Below are 17,612 nucleotides of genomic sequence, written 5' to 3'. Positions count from 1 at the left end.
GCTCCAAGAAAAGATTTAATTAAAGGATCAAGGTCGCTGGAAGACTTTGTTCTTATCACCACGCCAATTAAACAATGCAATACTCAATACAACGTATTATTGAGATAAAATCGAGCTTTCAATATTTTCGAGTGCAAACGTAGTTTATCTCGGATACAACGGATGTGGCCAAATACGAGATGCGAGAACTTGAATGGAAGTCCCAGTTGGAGAGCTCAGTTTAATTCGGAACGCTGTGCAGAACGCATAACAGAACGCTTATTAGGAGATACGAGTACGAATGTGCCCCAGAATTACACAAGATTTGGAAAATGCAAATCATAAAAGCCATGACTCAAAATGTAGGTCCTCGGATGGGCTTGGTCTTGGTTCTGGCTGTCGGCTTCATTTGCGCGGTTCGAGCCTACGATCCAAAGGTCTGTGAGCGCCAGGAGAATGTTCCGTACACGCGACAGGCTTACAGGAGTCGACAGGAGCCGTATCAGAAGCATTCGTTCTGGCGCGGCTGGGAGACCAAGTTTCGTACAGTATATGGATGGGTAGATGTGTTCTCCATGCTCTGAGTAAATAAATAATAATTAAAAATAAATAATATTTTACTCCCCCAGGTAGACTATAAAATTGAAACAAAAAGGTTCTGCTGCAACGGCTAAGAGGGATCCATCTTCAACTGTATGCCCGTTTGCTCTAAAGGCTGCTCTGGAAATAGTTACTGCACCGCTCCGAATGAATGTGGCTGCAAGGTTGGCTATGGCGGAGCCAATTGTGATCCCATTTGTTCCAGATGCGGCAAGAACGAGTATTGTCTGATGCCGGATCGCTGTGCCTGCAAAGAGGGATACCAGAAGGTCCACAACGATGGCGAATGCCTGCCCGTATGCCCAGAGCTCTGTGTGAATAACAACTTCTGCGCCGAGCCGGGAATTTGCGAGTGCAAACTCGGCTATGCCAAGTCGCAGATCGACTCCTCGTGTCAGCCCGTCTGTTCGTCCAAATGCGGACCCAACTCGTTCTGCCAGGAGCCGAACGTCTGCGTCTGCGAGAAGGGCTATCAGGCGGACGGGGAGGGTAGGTGCCTTCCCATATGTGAGGTTGATTGTGGTGATCACAGTCAGTGCGTGAGACCCGGAGTGTGCGAGTGCGAGGCGGGCTATGCCGGCGAAGGGAAAAACTGTCTGCCCGTTTGCTCCCAGGTCTGTCCCGATCATAGTAGTTGCCTGACACCCTCCGTCTGCATCTGCGATCCAGGCTACACCATGAAGGGAGACCGGTGCGAGCCGCACTGTCCCAAAAAGTGTTCGGACTATGCCCAATGCACAGCCCCCAATGTGTGCGAGTGCTACCCCGGCTATGTGGCCACCGGGGAAGACGGCAAGTGCGAGCCAAAGTGCAGCCAAGGCTGTGCCAACGGCTTCTGCTTCTCGCCGGAGGTTTGTGTCTGCAGCATAGGCTACCTGATGGGCCCCAACAAGACCTGCGAGCCCCAGTGCAGCCTCAACTGCGTGCACGGAGAGTGCACCCACCCAGAGACGTGCTCCTGCGAATCTGGCTACCGTTTCCAAGGGAACTCGCAGCATATTTGTGAGGCGGTCTGCGAGAAGGGCTGTGAGCACGGGGACTGCGTGGCCCCAGAGATCTGTCTCTGCCACGAGGGCTACCAGCCGGTGCCCAACGATTCTGGCAGCTTCGTGTGTCAACCCGTCTGTCAGACAAACTGTGTGAACTCTACGTGCACTGGACCGGATCATTGTAGCTGCCTGGAGGGTTACGTGCACCTCTCCTTATCCACTTGCGTTCCCCACTGCCTGGAGCCAGAGGTGTGTGCATGCCAGCCTGGCTATGAGCAGACAGATATGGGATGTACTCTTCAGACGCTTCAGACTACCTCCACCTCCACGTCATTTTCCGACTCTACATCTACTTTTGCCTCCACACCCACTGACACCACAGAAGATTCTACGTCCATCGATATGGTCTCACAATTGCCAGACACGAACTGTTCTCAGGAATGCCTCTGCTGGAATGAGTTCGACGAACTGGGACCCCTAAACAACGCCAAATGTGTCAACGTTTGTGTGGATGATCATGACAAGCCCTGCCTGGAGCTGCGTGAGTGCCTCTGCGATCCCTCGAGTGGCCAACTAGTGTGTGGGGGAAGTGGGGATTACAGCTCCGAGGTAGTGCGCTACATATGCAAGGCCGCCAAACCCAAGGCAACCTCAAATCAAGGGAAGAATGATGCAGCCAAGGCCGAGCCCAGCCAAAGCCACAAAAATAGATCGGAGTCATCCAACTGGCTCTCCGTAGTGGGGTGGTGCATCGCTGTCGTCGTTCTTGTGGCCATCGTAGCTACAGCCGTTAAATTCTATCCAAAATATGGCAAAAAACATTCTTACGGAGTCAATGAAGCCCTTTGTGAGAATTCTCTATAGAATATTGAAGTTGTCTTATTTAAACTACATAAGTACACATACATATAAATACATATCTATCTTCTATCTATGCTTATAAAAATGTTGTGTTCGTTTCTCCACACAATAGAGTCAGGCCTAGAGTCATGCACAAGCGACCGGAGCTCTGAAAATCGCGATTTAAATATTGTTGTATAAAGAAGGTCTTTCCATGGCTGTCAAATGTTAGTATTTTTTTCAATCCAGAGTCTCTGTTTGGCTACGCAGCCAAATTGTGGAATTAAATACATAGAATATATCCAGTGGTGCAGCAGTAGAGTAAATCCTCATTATAGTTCGTTGTTTGCACTGCCCACTGTACTAAAAAACATATGTACACATTTATGAATGCAGCCGTTCTCTCGCGTCTTCATCTCGCACCTTTCTTTCTAGCCTTTCGCTATCACTTTCTAGATCTGTCGCTCTCTCGCTCGCATTAGGACACGGGCAATACTGCCCGCCTGCCCTTTGATTTCGTCTTGCACTCACTTCTTGCACATCGTCTTGGAATCGAGCTATGCAATCCGACACTGTCTTGTACCGACCCCCGCGTTTACAATCTGACCCCGTCTTGAATATCCAACCGACTCGCCGTGCTCTCGTCATCAAGCTAACTCGAACATTTCGCTATCCCTTCGACTCTGTATCGCCTTATATACTGTCCACAACAATAAACCATATTTAATCTGTAAATATATCGCAAAACAACGCTACTGAAAAAGCTCAGTAGCTCAACAGCCCCTTTGCAACGCAGAAATTACGAGAGGAAGTGCTTCGAATAGAACTGTGTAAGAGGGGGAATCGCAGCTAGACAAAGACCTTTGTCTTTACAAAGGCAGAGGATTATCATGGAACCAGCAGAAAGCCTTGCAGCCAGGCGTGTTCTGTGACGACAGTCGCGTTCTGCAGCCACAGATCTGGTTCGCTCGCAAAGAAATTAAAAGATAGGGCAAAGGTTGCTGAATTACGTGCAGAGATAACAATAGATCGAAATCAGCAATACAATCATATTGCATTTCGATATGATCCAGATGTTGATTAGGCGCCAGTCGCCATGTCCTCATTGGCCAGATCAGTCTGCACTCACTGCAAGGCTCTAAAGTTTAATAATGAAACGAAAGGATTGTCTTGTGCTGGCGGGAAAATCAAAATACCTGCACTTGAAGCACCACCAGAGCCACTTGCTGGATCTACTGCTGAATCGAAGCAGTCTCTATCGAACATAAGGAAATATAATTCTTTCTTCCAAATGACGTCCTTTGGTGCGCAAATCTTGACTGGCCAATTCATGCGAACTCTCAAAATCAAAGGAAAAATCTATCACAGAGCTGGCTCCGTGCTCCCGTTGCCAGATAGTAAAAACAAATTTCTTCAAATTCTTCCAATTCGCCTATAGCGAGGCGCATAATCATGCCTATAAATTTCCCAACAAGGAAAATGGGGACACTCTAAGTAGTGTCAATAGCACTATAGTTCAAGAAATTCTTGAACTTATCACTCCTGTACTGCTCTTGTCAGCTAACGGCACTAATATTCTTCAAAACATCAGAGGAAAAGTCCTACAGGGTAGCTCGCATCACAGCAAACAGCATGTAGGGAAGAATATAGACCTTTTACATAATAATGACTGTTAAAATCTTACAGCTCAATGTCCAATCTCTTAAAAACAATAAAAATGACATAGAATATACCCTTAACTCTGGTGAATATAGCATTGCTATTTTCTCCGAAGTTTTTTCTCATGATACTACCTATAGAAAACTGATCAATTATGATCTTATTGAAAAACATAGAGATGATGGTTACGGTGGAGTAGCCATTGCTTTTAAAAACGGTATAAAACTTAAAAAAGAAGTCTACAACTTAGATCACGATGTTCTCATCGCCAAAACATGCAACTTAAACAAAAACTTTACCATTGTCTCAGTCTACTTTGAACCTTCAATGAAGACAGATACTTTTAAAAATGTAATTCAAGACATTGTTGAGAAGCCTGATGGCAGGAGCAACGTGATTTTTGCTGGAGATTTCAATGCAAAAAACACCTGCTTTGGTGACTACGTCACGAATGCCAAGGGTAGATTTCTGGAAGACTATATGAGTAATTCTGGCTATAAGTGTTTAAATTATGGAAACTGCACCTTTAGACGTCATATCGACAGTCAAAGTGGTTCTGTTTTGGATCTAACATTCACAAACTGCTGTGAAAATATCACTTGGAGCTGTAATTCCACTTTTGTTGGAGGCAGCCACCATCACCCTATCTCAATAATAATACCAGAAACCAAAGAGAAGCCGAGGCTCTTTCTTGCCAAAAACAGACTCCTTAGAAGACTTGCAGGTGCTACGCTATCAGAAAATATATCAAACATCACGAATAGCCTCACGGGTCTCAACTTATGCCTTAAGCAACATTAGATGCCCCAAAGCTTGGTGGAATCCAGAATTACAGCTGCTGCACTCAAAATATACAGAATCACAAATCCTGGCACAGAGAGCTCCAAGTCTGAACAACTATATAAGAGTGGTTAACCTGAAAACAGAATGGAAAAAGGCAGTAAATGCCAACAAAATTCATATACTCAATCAACAGCCAAACTCAAGGAAAGCCTGGCTTTTCCTGAGGAACATCAAGTCCTTCAATGATCCTTTAAAATCAAGCTTTAGTTCAGAATGGTCTTCTCCGTACCTTGAGTTTCTTAGAAGACAAGTCTCTGTATCAGCGAAAGTTCAAACATATTTTCCTAGAAAAACTTCTCTGAACATTGATTACATATGATATGGTTACATATGATATGGTAAAAGCACTCAGTAGTCCAGCACAGAACAATCTTATACAAGAATACAACAAGCTATTTACAAAGTGTAGAGTCCCTGATCAATGGCGTTCCATCAAAGTCATTCCCATCCCAAAGCGAGGTAAGGATCTCAGCATTTATCAAAATGATATGTTCTTAGAAGAACACAATACCATGCCCAGACGGACTTATGCCTACCAAAAAGGCAAATCAGCAGCCATGTGTATAAATGTATCAATACCATGGCCCATGAGAAAAAACGGGGGAAATCGGTTGTAACTGTCGTTGTAGACATAGATAATGCATATAACTGTGTTAATCTACAAACCCTACAAATGTTAATGGATCATGAACACATTCCTACGCAATATACAGATTAGATTGTTAATTTCTTCTCATCAAGATTCTTAAAACTTGGTGACTCCATTAAAGAAGTCAATGGTGGTTTGCCTCAAGGCTCCTGCCTCTCGCCTATACTTTTCAATCTGTACACCAAAAGGCTGCATCAAATCAATGATTGCCATACGACTGTAATTCAGTTTGCTGATAATTTTGCCATCATCTCAACTGGGTACAACATAACTGAAGCTAGGAACAACTTACAGGTAAAGATCGATAACTTTCATTTGCTCTGTCAGGATCTAGGTCTTAATTTCAATCCCAGCAAATCTGCAGTTATGGTTGCTGGGAGGGGAAGACGTAACAACATCTCGGTAACATGCAATAATAGCAGTTTTCCGATAAAGGAATCCATCACCTTTTTAGGCAGAGTCCTTAGTGCCAATATGTCAGACAAATTGCACATTGCAAAAATCAGGGACAAGTCAGACAAAAGTCAGCTTCTGCTACATGCTGTAACCACCATTAAATCAGGTCTCAAACCCAAAATCTCTTGAAACATCTTCAAATCTTTCATCAGATCTCAGCAGGAGCACGCCATTACCAGTTTTTCAAATCTAAACATTAATAATAGCAAATCTCTTAATACTGCACAGACGGACTGCCCTCGCCGATGTGTGGGTGTCCCTCCAAAAACATCTACGCACCTAATTTTTGCTCTGGCTGGTATTTTACCGCCTAAACAAAGAGCTAAGATTCTTACAGTCAGAGAACTGCTTAAGGTTAAAGTGCTAAACCCGACTCTTTATGATAATGTCACTCTGTCTAACGCAAGGACTGCTTACACAGCCGTGTACCAAGAATTTAGGGACCTTTTCGACAATTATACTGAAAATAAAAAATACAAACACAGTCCTAAAGCTGCAATTTGTTTCTCAGTCTTTGACAGGAAAAAAAAAGACATCTCAAACGAAGAATGTAATGCCATATATCAAGCCAAGCTTGAAGAGTGGGTGTTAGATGGGTGGAACATTCTTTCCACTGATGCCTCCATCAATGGTGATAGGATAGGTATAGGTATCTTGGATTACCCTAGTAACAACAGCTATAAATTTAAGATTGAAAATAATTCCTCTTCTGTTTTTGCAGAACTTGTAGGAATACTAACAGCAGTAAAGATATCAAGTAAAAAAAGATATAATAAAACCGTTATTCTCTGTGATAGTCAAGGGGCCTTAAAGGCTCTGAAAAGCAATGAATCAAATTCATACTTAACAGACGAAATCCACCTCAATATAGACAATTCCTTCACTAGCAACTTTATTTTGCACTGGATACCCGGTCATAAGAACATTGCTATTAACGAAAAGACTGACTTACTAGCCAAATCAGCCACTAGCGTGGGTAGAATAGTTAACATACCTCTCAGCTTCGATGAAGTAATTAGAACAGTTAAGATTAGAGTCCAGATCGACTGGAATAATGAGTATAAAGAAATATGAAAAATTAAAGGGGCGTATTTTGCTTCAATTTATAGCGAGATTCCAGTCAAACCGTGGCACTGGGCTCTTGACTGGCGTGCCAAAAATATAAAGGTCATAAACAGACTACTTATTGGACGTACCTATGATCACGTCTTTTTACATAGGATCAAAGCCAGAAATACCAACATCTGTGAAGTTTGCAGTGTTCTCAATGATGCGGAACACGAAATTTTCTACTGCCAGAGACATGCCAGTATTAGAAAAAAGTACAAGATTTTCAAGCGATTTAATAACATCAAGGAGTTATTACTCACAAAAGAGCCTCTTTTCTTTAGAGAATTGGCGAAATATATTGATGAGGCCAATTTGGAGTTTTGAATCAAAGCACATGGGATCAATTCAGGCAACTCGGTGCTATCGGAAGTCACTTTGAGGAGCAGCCTTCTGTTGTTCCTACTCTCTGGAGCAACCTTCTGTTGCTTTTTTTCTGTGATAATTTTCATACAAACTAATCTCAAACAAACATATCACTTTAATCTTAGAATACCTGTAAAACGTAAACATTAAAACATACACATTACACTTTCTAACCCTTACATTGTATAATTGACATTTTATTATTAATTTCCTTGTAAAACTCACGCACACGAATACACTTTTAAACTAAATATTATACTGTATAATTACCTACACCGTTAACACCAACCCAATGTACTTTGTTAAAATCATTACACCTAACATTACTTTGTAAAATTAATATCACCGAGAACATCATCTTAATGCAACACCGTGCATGCCCTCATCAACAAAACCTTGGAATCATCGAAAAGCAACACCGTGCATGCCCTCCACAACAAAACATCGATAGCACCATACCAACTGAAGTATCTGGTCATTGCAGATTCATCGTCGTGCGACCACTCAATTCGCTTTAGCGATTAAATACAAAAAAAAAAAAACCCAAACTAGACCTATTCAGGGCCGGATCAACCCTCAACCGGGCCCTCCTTTTCTTCACGCCAGCTCCCTTTTTTCATTTGAAAAAAACACCTTAAAAATGTTTTATCAGTTTATCGGTGGATATTATATTTTGCATTAATTAGTTGGAGTTTTGTTTTCTCAACAAATTTTTCTGTTTCCCCTGGGGGGGGCCTAGGCAACTGCTAATCCGGCCCTGGACCTATTCCCGTCGTCAGACTTCATATTCTGTTGTCGCTCGACTCGACCGAGGCACTAACCATACCGATGTCAAATGATGACAAATATAATAATTTCATTTAATTAAAAATAGTCTATTGTGCGTTGTAAAAAATGAAGAAAATGTGATATTGCGAAATTAAAGGCGTTTTGGACGAAAGTTTTCATTTCCTACAACGAAAACAGAAAAAAAACCACCCGAGTGGTTCTTGCGAGTCTTGAGTCGAACAGGTACATATCTTGGCGGGTGTTTTGTTTTTGGCGCAAATGCACTGCTGATCTACTGAGAGCATTGTTAACAAATTGAAAAATATTTTAATTAACCCATCTGTTTTAAAGGCGATTCAGTTGAAGTGCCCGGAATGACCACGACGGCCTTACTAACATGAGCAAATCAAAAAAACTAAAAAGGTTCTGTGGAAAAAAAGAACACACAGCACAAAAATGTGAATATGTATACATTTTTATAAGAAAACAATAAATAAAAGAAATTTAATATTTTAAAACAAAAATATTTTTCCTCAAAATATCAAAAATTTTTACTTAAATACATCACTTATTAAGGCCTTACTTTTCAAGGGAAATTCATCGCTTATTAAGGCCTTACTTTTTAAGGGATATTCATCGCTTATTAAGGCCTTACTTTTTAAGGGAAATTCATCGCTTATTAAGGCCTGACCTTCGGTTAATTCTCGCTTACTATGTCATCGATTATGCTCCTAGGACGTCCCTGTGTTAAAGTAAACAGCCCATCGTATGGCAGGTCATCGCTTATGTCATCGAGCTGCATGACGTTGCCATCGATGTGTGGTTGCTTACACATCGCTTACGCGTACTGCAGGGTAGAGACTAGAAAACTATCCGAAGTATTTGCTGGTATGTTGCGAACCCCCTCGAAAGTTATATCAATTTGATATATTTTGCCAGCAAACACGAAGCAAATATTGGAATTTGAGAATATGGAATATGAAGACAAATAGAATCAACTCTCCGTGCCTGGCAAAAATCATCTGTTAATAAAAAACAAACATCTGAACTGATTTGAGTTAAAGCACTAATGCTTATGCTAATTTGTTTCGTTAAGGCCTGTCTCCAGCACCGCGGAAAATTGCGGCAAGGAATTTGCTAGTTATTCCGTGAGGGTGTGGAACATAGCTTTGCTGGAATGGAAACTGGGTCCCCGTTTCATTCAACTGAAGCAATCAAAGCAAAAGCAGCGTAAATGCAAACAGCATTTCTATAAAAAGTATGGGATTCCTGGTGTTATTGGGTGCATTTAAGTCACCCACTCAAGATCATGAAGCCGGTAATGCCGAGCAAGTTTATTTTAATTTAAGGGGTATTTTAGCTTAAACGTAATGGCAGTAAGTGAGATGCTTTTAGGATGTTTACTTTTCTTATTGTGTAGAAGTGGTTTGTTAATTTTGTCTGTCTGTTTTTTATGTGTGTTTAAGAACGCTGTTTTTTGTTCCAATGTTGTCTATATATTTTGTTAACTTTTAAATATTGCTTCCTATAGATATGTGATTACGACCTTAAAGGCATTTATGTGGATGCTTCGAAGCCTGGAGCAACTGGTTCCCGTGGTAATTGGAGATTCGGGTTACCCCTTAGAACGCTTTTTATACCCGTACTCAAAAAAGAGTTAAGGGGTATATTAGATTTGTGGTAAAAGTGGATGTGTGTAACGCAGAGAAGGAAACGTTTCCGACCCCATAAAGTATATATATTCTTGATCAGCATCAATAGCCGAGTCGATATAGCCATGTCTGTCTGTCCGTCTGTCCGTCTGTCTGTCTGTCTGTCTGTCCGTCTTGTTGAGCGCCTAGATCTCAGAGACTATAAGAGATAGGGCAACCAAATTTGGTTTCCGCACTCATGTGATATCACACTGCTACAAGTGTATTTCAAAATTTCGCCCCGCCCCCTTCCGCCCACACAAAGGACGAAAATCTGTGGCAGGCACATTTTTAAAGATACGCTAAAATTAAAAACGCAGTATCGTAGAGAATGACCATATCTACCAGACTGCCGATTTTGAATCAGATCGGATCATAATTATAGCCAGAATGAAGAAATTAATTTTCAGTCGCTTCCCCTGCCCCCTCCTGACAACGACAACGCAAGTCATTTTCCTTCTCGCTCGCACACTCTGTCGCGTTCAGTGCGCGAGCAACCCCTAGCGGAGGAGATGTAGAATCTAAATGGTACATGTTTAATCTACTTGTTAGATGTAGAATATACATAATATATGTAGATGTAGATAACAGATGTAGCAAAAAAATGTAAAGTGTAAAATTTTTTTTTTTTAATTCTAAAATTCTAAAAAATGATATGCTCAAAAATATATATATTGACTGAGTACGGGTATAAGTAGAGTCGCGTCCCCAGAAGCGACTCGCACGTTCCTTCTCGTTTCTTATGCCTTACAGAAATCCAACGGCAGGGTCCAACCAACATACTTTTAATCTTCGTCATGCTTCTGCAAGAAATGTGATTGAGAGAACTTTTGGAGTTATTAAAAGCTGATTCAGACTACTCCAAGCGATCCTTCTGTATAATCCCCTAAAGGTCACATGCATAATAAATGTGTGCTGTGCCGCGAGCATAAGGATTAGAAATTTCGTGTTGTCGAAGCTAATGAAAGACGCGAAGAAGTTGGCGCTTTACCAAATTTTGATCAGCCTGAACCAACTGCACGAATTCGGGATACCATAGCAGCTTCTTTAAAATGACGTTAATTCTTTTTTATGTAGATGTTATTTTTAATAAATAAATGTATTTAGTTTTGTCAAGTATGTATTTTTATTATTTCTAAATTAATTACTTAAATTTCGTCTATGGCTAAAAGTAATGTCTCTTATATTAAGTTTGTCCTTTTGCGCTCCTCTAACATCTCCTGCGCGTTTTTCTTGAGCTCCACCAGCGTCCCATCTGCCACCATTGCAGTCAGCTTGTGGTCAGTTTCCGCTTTGTCTTTGCTGCAGCTTTCACCATCCATACGTGGTCTTTTTGGGGACGGCTCTTCTACGTTCTCCTTCTTCTCACGCACTACAGGATGCCATTTGTTCTGGCATCAGCCACGCCATCCACCGCCTCGAACATATTGCAGAGAAGGGCTATCTCCTCCTCAGTGGGAGTGAGTGCCACCTGCTTTAAAGGCCCACCACCTGTGGCTCTGGCCTCCCGCCTGTTACGAGAAATTTTTCTTTTGATGGCCAGTCTCCAGTCTTTCCATACCTGTAAAAGACAATCGTCAACGACTTCTGGGGACGCGACTCTACTTATACCCGTACTCAGTCAGTATATTCATTTTTGAGCTTATGATTTGTGTAGTTTAAAAAAATATAACGAGTGTGCGAGCGAGAGAGAGAATGAGTAGCGGGTCTCTATCTGAAGGAGGCGGGGGAAGCAACTGCAAATTAATTTCTTCATTATGTCTAAAATTATGATCCGATCTGATTCAGATTCAGCAATCTGGTAGAAATGGTCTTTTTCGACGATACTGCGTTTTGAGTTTTATCGTACCTTTAAAAATGTGCCTGCCACAGATTTTCGTTCTTTGTGGGGGCTAAAGGGGGCGGGGCGAAAATGTTTAGCAGTGTGATATAACATGAGTCTGGAAGCCAAATTTGTTTGCCCTAGCTCGGCCCAGCCGTTCACGCGTGATGCCGGGACCTGAATCTGAATCTGAATCAGATCATAATTATAGCCAGAATGAAGAAATTGATTTTTAGTTGTTTCCCCCGCCCCCTCCTGACAGTAGCGACCACGCTACTCATTCTCTTTCTCGCTCGCACACTCTGCCGCGTTCCGTGCGCTAGCAACCCCTAGCGGAGGAGATGTAGAATCTAAATGGTACATGTAGAATCTACATGTTATATTTAGATAACATATGTAGCAAAAAAATGTATATACTGACTGAGTACGGGTATAAGTAGAGTCGCGTCCCCAGAAGCGATTCACACGTTCCTTCTCGTTATATATGTATATAGATTTATATTTATATTAAAACCCTCTTTTATATATGTATATGTAGCTTATATATTGGCTTAGTTTGGATTGGAAGCACAGGCGAGTGTGCAATTATTACGCGATGGAAAAACATCTCAAGAGTAAGTTATTAACGTAATTCAATAATTGAGTAAACGCACATGTGATTTTTCATATGCACACACATACATACATATGTATGTATAAAATATTAATAAGTGTATCATAGGAACTTTAAGAAAAAAACTGTGATAGGCGCGTAGCGCGAATGATCGCAATTGACGTGCAACCGTTTAGTGTTGTCAATGATAGAGGATTTCGCGAGTTGTTGGCAGAAATTGACCCCCGCTACAAGTTACCAAGCAAGACCCATCTCCGTAACGTAGCGATTCCAAACGCATATGCAGATTTGAAAAAAATCTTTAATTTGCCTTGAATTGCGTGGGAAATGTGGCGATCACAGCCGACATACATGGCAAATGAGGGCTACTTAACCATAACATGCCATTTTATAAATTCGGAGTTCCAGCTAAATTCAGCCGTACTGTCCACAACGACTATGCTAAACCACACGACTCAAATCGAGTGATTTTAGCAGAGTGGGGTCTAATGGAGAAAGTGGTTTCCAAGTTTCTCCACTACCATTTTCCGTAGAGGAAATTGATATTATGAAGGATCTAGCTGAACTTCTTTCTCCGCTCCAAGAAGAACCTGTTGCAATTTTCGGCAGCAAGTATGTAACCATATCTCTAGTTATTCTACTTACTTGCGAACTACAGCAAAAGCTGAACAACTTAAAATCGAAACTATAAACTCTAGAAGTTCTAAGTGCCTTAAAATTCCTATGTACTCGCTTAAACACAAGGTTCCTTCACTACGAAACACGAACTGTTCCTCACATAGCAACAATAATTGATCCACGCTTTAAAAAGGAGGGATTTTTAACGGTTTCAAATGCAGATCAGGTAGCTAAGGCTTTGGAGAAGGAAATTTAGCATTTCTTGTCAAAAACTCCACTAGAACTGCCAGCACCATCCAAACCTTCACCAAATCCAACATTTTCTTTTCTACAAAAAAAAAAAAAGATTAAAGTTAAATCTATTCTAGCAGATGCCATTGTGACTTTAAGAAAACATCTGGAAAACCTTAACGAGCCCGAGGCTTAAGCCGTTTTAAGCCGGAAGTGGCTGACCAATTATTATTTCTAAACAAGAATCAAGATATAATCTGGAAAATGTACTTTTTTTGTATATAGTATATTTTTTTTAATGGATTTAGGAACTATTGATCTCAAATGAAATAAAACTGTTATTTTTAATCATATACGATATACATATAGTAAAATATGAAGTGATACTGTGCTCAGAGAATATATCCTTGATTTCGTTGAAAAGTTGAGACAGAAAATGTGCGCCGCACAAAGAGACTGTTTCTCTACTGGTGCTACTATTGATATAGATGTGAACAATTTCACTGCAACCTGTCCTTCTTAGTGCGCACATAAATACAGCAGCCGTATGCCCGAATCGATGCGTCGCAAAATCCTCGCAGTTCAATAGGCCTGGCGTCGGGCTGCAAACAAAACCGGGTACCGATCGTGACGAGAGTGAATTCAATGACTCCAAACAGTTGCTCCATGCGGAATATACTCGTCCCAATCCAGTTTCATTACTGAAGAATAATCTTAGCGACGATGACTAGAGGCGACAGCAGACCGAGTCGAATAACGATGATGCAGTGGATAAGATTGTTCGTTTTGTGATGGTGGCATAGATTTCCTTGGGAGTGAAGGTAAAGCTAAATACATCCCTTGTGGATGCCACGTAACGCCGAGCGTGCTATTACTCTCTTTCTCTGAAGTGTTAAGTTCTTTAATAGAGTCAACCTCCATTACGCCTGGATGATTGGAATGACATTTGCATAAGGGAAACTGACCATAAGCGAGGGTAGCTGTGATTTCTCTTTCGAGTTTGAGAAGAGTTTCTAGATCATCAGCCCCTTCCAGAAGATCATCGACATAAAACGCCTTCTTAACAGCCGCAGCTCCTAAGGGCCACTTATCCAACTACGAGTTGCGAGGTATGGGCCGGACGTTGTCCAATATGTTACGGTATTGAGTTGGTATGTTTGAAGATCAGTATTTGCGGACGTTCGCCAATGGTAGGGCCGACTAAAAAAAGATCGTTTTGTGAATTCTGCAATGTTGTACGGCAAGAATGAATGTTGATGAACGCAATGCAGCCGTTATAGAATTTCTTAAATTTCTTTTTGTATTTGTGAACAAACTTCTGGGTCGCGCTGCGTCGCACTTTTGAGATTTTTTAGTGTTACGAGTTAAGTGTTAAGACTACAGCCGAACGTAAAAAGAAAAGGAATATTTTGAAAAAACTTGGAAATAAATCATTTATGTTCCGTGAACATCGAAGTGTTTTATTAGTCACCCTATTGTTGGTCCTTCGAGCCGGATAAGCTTGTTGTCTAAAAATGGAAGAATTCAAGCTTGGGAGATCCACGTGCGGGATCAAACTGGGAATTGGAGCAAATAGCCGTGTTATTAGAGAGGCTCAATTCCGTTTGGAAGGAGGAGGAGGGGCATGTTGATCCAGCCATCGACATCGAGACCTAAGAAAACAAGTACTTGCGTGCAAACACATGACTTCACTCTCTAAAACGCGCTTGTATGCGAAGGGAGAACGAGGGAGGAAACAACGCCAGGGGCAACCATGACGACAGCGAGAACGCATCGGGATCAGGAAACGAAAACTTTGTTCGTTTTCTACAACAACAAGAGCTGTCACTTGGGTGACGGCAAGCGTGCCAGTCACGTATTCTGGTGTCGGGAATTTCATCGATAAAGACTGAGACAACTAGAGGCTGCAGCACACTGGACATGCAGTCAAGGATTTCAGAGCACTCAATGAAGGTACGCGCGCACGTACTCAGCAAAATCACCTCTACTTGGCAAGACACGATCTTGACGCCGCAGCACTAAAGGCTTTCGATCACTATCGAAATCGACTATCAATCGTTATCACCAGTGGATATTCTTTTGGGCAGCGATTATGTGTGGACCGAGTTCACCGGCTAAAAGATGTTCGACAATTTTCCTCACATCATCCAGTAGTTTTATTCAGCACCAAAGCGTCAGCACCGACTCTGAGCTTCGTCGAGGTGCTGCTTGGCTTGAGGAAGTTTGGCTTCGGTTCTATGGTGTGACCAAGACTCTGAAGTGGCGCCTGTCCCAACAAAATATATTTTAGATCAAACGTCTCACGGTTTCACCCTCTCTTCAAATGCACCTTGCACGTGCAGTTGAGCCAGTGTTAAAATGACATTCACTTAACAGAGCCAAGCGTCAATGCGTGGTCAATAAGAAAAAGGGCGAAAAATGAGCTCGAGAGGATGGAGAGCGGCCCATGTCGTTCTTGTCGTGCTTGTGATCCCAGACGGACGTCTGCTTAAGTTAGTGAAGTCAAAAGAAAGTAAAACTAACCTCGACTGCGGTCTTCAATTATAAAACCGCGTGTTACGATCCCATATCGACACCGACATCAACACGACCCGAGAATAACCAATTCGACTTTATTTACTATCATGCCGATCCCATTTGGGTGAGTTTATTTATACAACCCCAGCGGCCACTGGAAGCGCCACATACAGTAGCGGACAAAGAAATCCGGAAACCTACTTATGGCCTCAATATGCCAACTTTGAAGCTGCGTGGAATATGTAAGAAAGCTTAAAACGGTTTGGATCTTTTTTCATATTATCTATTAAGTATTTAGTCTTACTTCGCCGCCGAGGTTTTGTTTCCCTAAGCTTTTAATGTGAAATAAAAAATAAAACAGTGAAACATGCCGAAGGCGCAGCTGAGGTTTCTGTCCCAGCACCCAGGTCTTCGGCTAGGGTGCTGGGACCATTCGGCTGTGGTGCTGAGACGTTCGGGTCGTGGGCCTGAGACGTTCGGCATTTTTTCGACATGTTCGATTCATGACGAGATGCGAAAGCAAGCCGAGAATTGCAAGTGTATGTGTGTACACAGACATGACAAAATATTTATGAATTCTTATTTTCCGAAACCGTTTTGAGTTTGTTTTGAGTAGATGACACACACACATTTACGCAACCTGGAAACGATACTCAAAACGGGGTAACGACATAAGTCCGCGCGACATACATTTTCCGCGCGGAGATATGACGCCAAACTCCGCGCGGAGATTTGTCGTTTTTGAATTAAGTGGAGAACTGTGATTCGAAAATGTGTCATTGGAAAACTTTGAAAACTGATTATTTATAGAAACAGTGCGCGCTAAAAAGCCCTTCACATCGATTTCGTTTTTTTTCAAAAAGTTCCATGGCATCCATGAATTTTTGTGCACGGTCCTGATTTATATATGTATATTCTCTCAACTTGCACGTAATTTTTTTGTCTGTGGTTGATTTCCTAATCCCCCGTTCTTGAAAAGCAACGGGAATTCGCGGCTTTTTTCATATTCTGCATCAATTAGGCATTGAACAAAATTAAAGAAGTGACCGTGGGAACGAATTAGATTGCCCAAGATGAGATTATAAGCTTCAACAGAGCTTGTGGTTCTGGGCAAGCGATTGAGTACTGAAATCTTCTCAGCTCCTTCCTAAATGTCAAATTAAATAATACATTAAATATGTTTTATATCTGTATATATACCTTCAACTTATTTCAAATACGTACCTTTTCAAGCCATTGCCTATTGAAATACTTTAAGAAGGGGCAAAACAACTGTTCATCAATATTATTTGCCTCTGATTGCAAAGTCTGAAATGCTTCAAAAATATTGGTCGCTGGTAAAAGCGGCAAATAAAGGAACATCATAAAGAGCACATGAGCTTCTTTCTTGCTTTTTAGCAAATAATCGAAACCTTTTATCTTCATGGCATTCCTTTTGCAAGCTTGTGTAAAATGAAACCAGCATGCAAAAAAATTCATTGTTGGATGTAATGATTTTAATGCGTTTCGCATTGCTGTTTCATAGTCTGATATAAATGAAGCACCATTTAAGCTACAAATATTCGAATCGATGTAAGTAAACAGATGTTGATGACACAATTCAGTTTTTCGAGTCATTAGTACGAATATAAATGGAATGGTCTGAAAAATAAGTATATTAATTAAAATCTTGCAAAATATGTAGATATTTATAGATAGATACATGCTAAAATAATTAACCTGCATATGTTTAATATATATTATTAAAAGTTGCTTGAATTCTCCGAAGGGGCATACCTTAAACGTGGCATCGATCAAAAAGTTTCGATTCGCTTCTAGAATGTTTTCTTGCATTAGGGAGATGATCTTATCTGATCCAAAAATG

At 41.3% G+C, this 17,612-nt stretch overlaps 1 protein-coding gene and 1 long non-coding RNA gene across 2 annotated transcripts; one reads left to right on the top strand and one right to left on the bottom strand.

Annotated features, from left to right (window-relative positions):
* The first annotated feature begins 232 nt into the window (after window positions 1-232).
* Window positions 233-2,514, top strand: LOC111075792 (cell death abnormality protein 1). The gene is given in 2 exon segments (XM_041595272.1): window positions 233-545; window positions 609-2,514. Coding segments are annotated over 2 exon segments (2,016 nt in total). The 5' UTR covers window positions 233-353; the 3' UTR covers window positions 2,433-2,514.
* A 4,378-nt stretch (window positions 2,515-6,892) lies between these two features.
* On the bottom strand, window positions 6,893-7,906 carry LOC121404882. The gene is made up of 3 exons (XR_005968258.1): window positions 7,212-7,906; window positions 7,010-7,061; window positions 6,893-6,943 (listed from the first exon to the last, which is right to left on the bottom strand). It is a non-coding gene; the product is annotated as an uncharacterized LOC121404882 (long non-coding RNA).
* Window positions 7,907-17,612: the final 9,706 nt, after the last annotated feature.

The sequence above is a fragment of the Drosophila obscura genome, unplaced genomic scaffold, assembly GCF_018151105.1.
Source record: "Drosophila obscura isolate BZ-5 IFL unplaced genomic scaffold, ASM1815110v1 contig_46, whole genome shotgun sequence".
Classification (NCBI taxonomy): domain Eukaryota; kingdom Metazoa; phylum Arthropoda; class Insecta; order Diptera; family Drosophilidae; genus Drosophila; species Drosophila obscura.
Note: the sequence above shows the minus strand (reverse complement) of the source record. Positions and strands in the feature narration are given on the sequence as shown.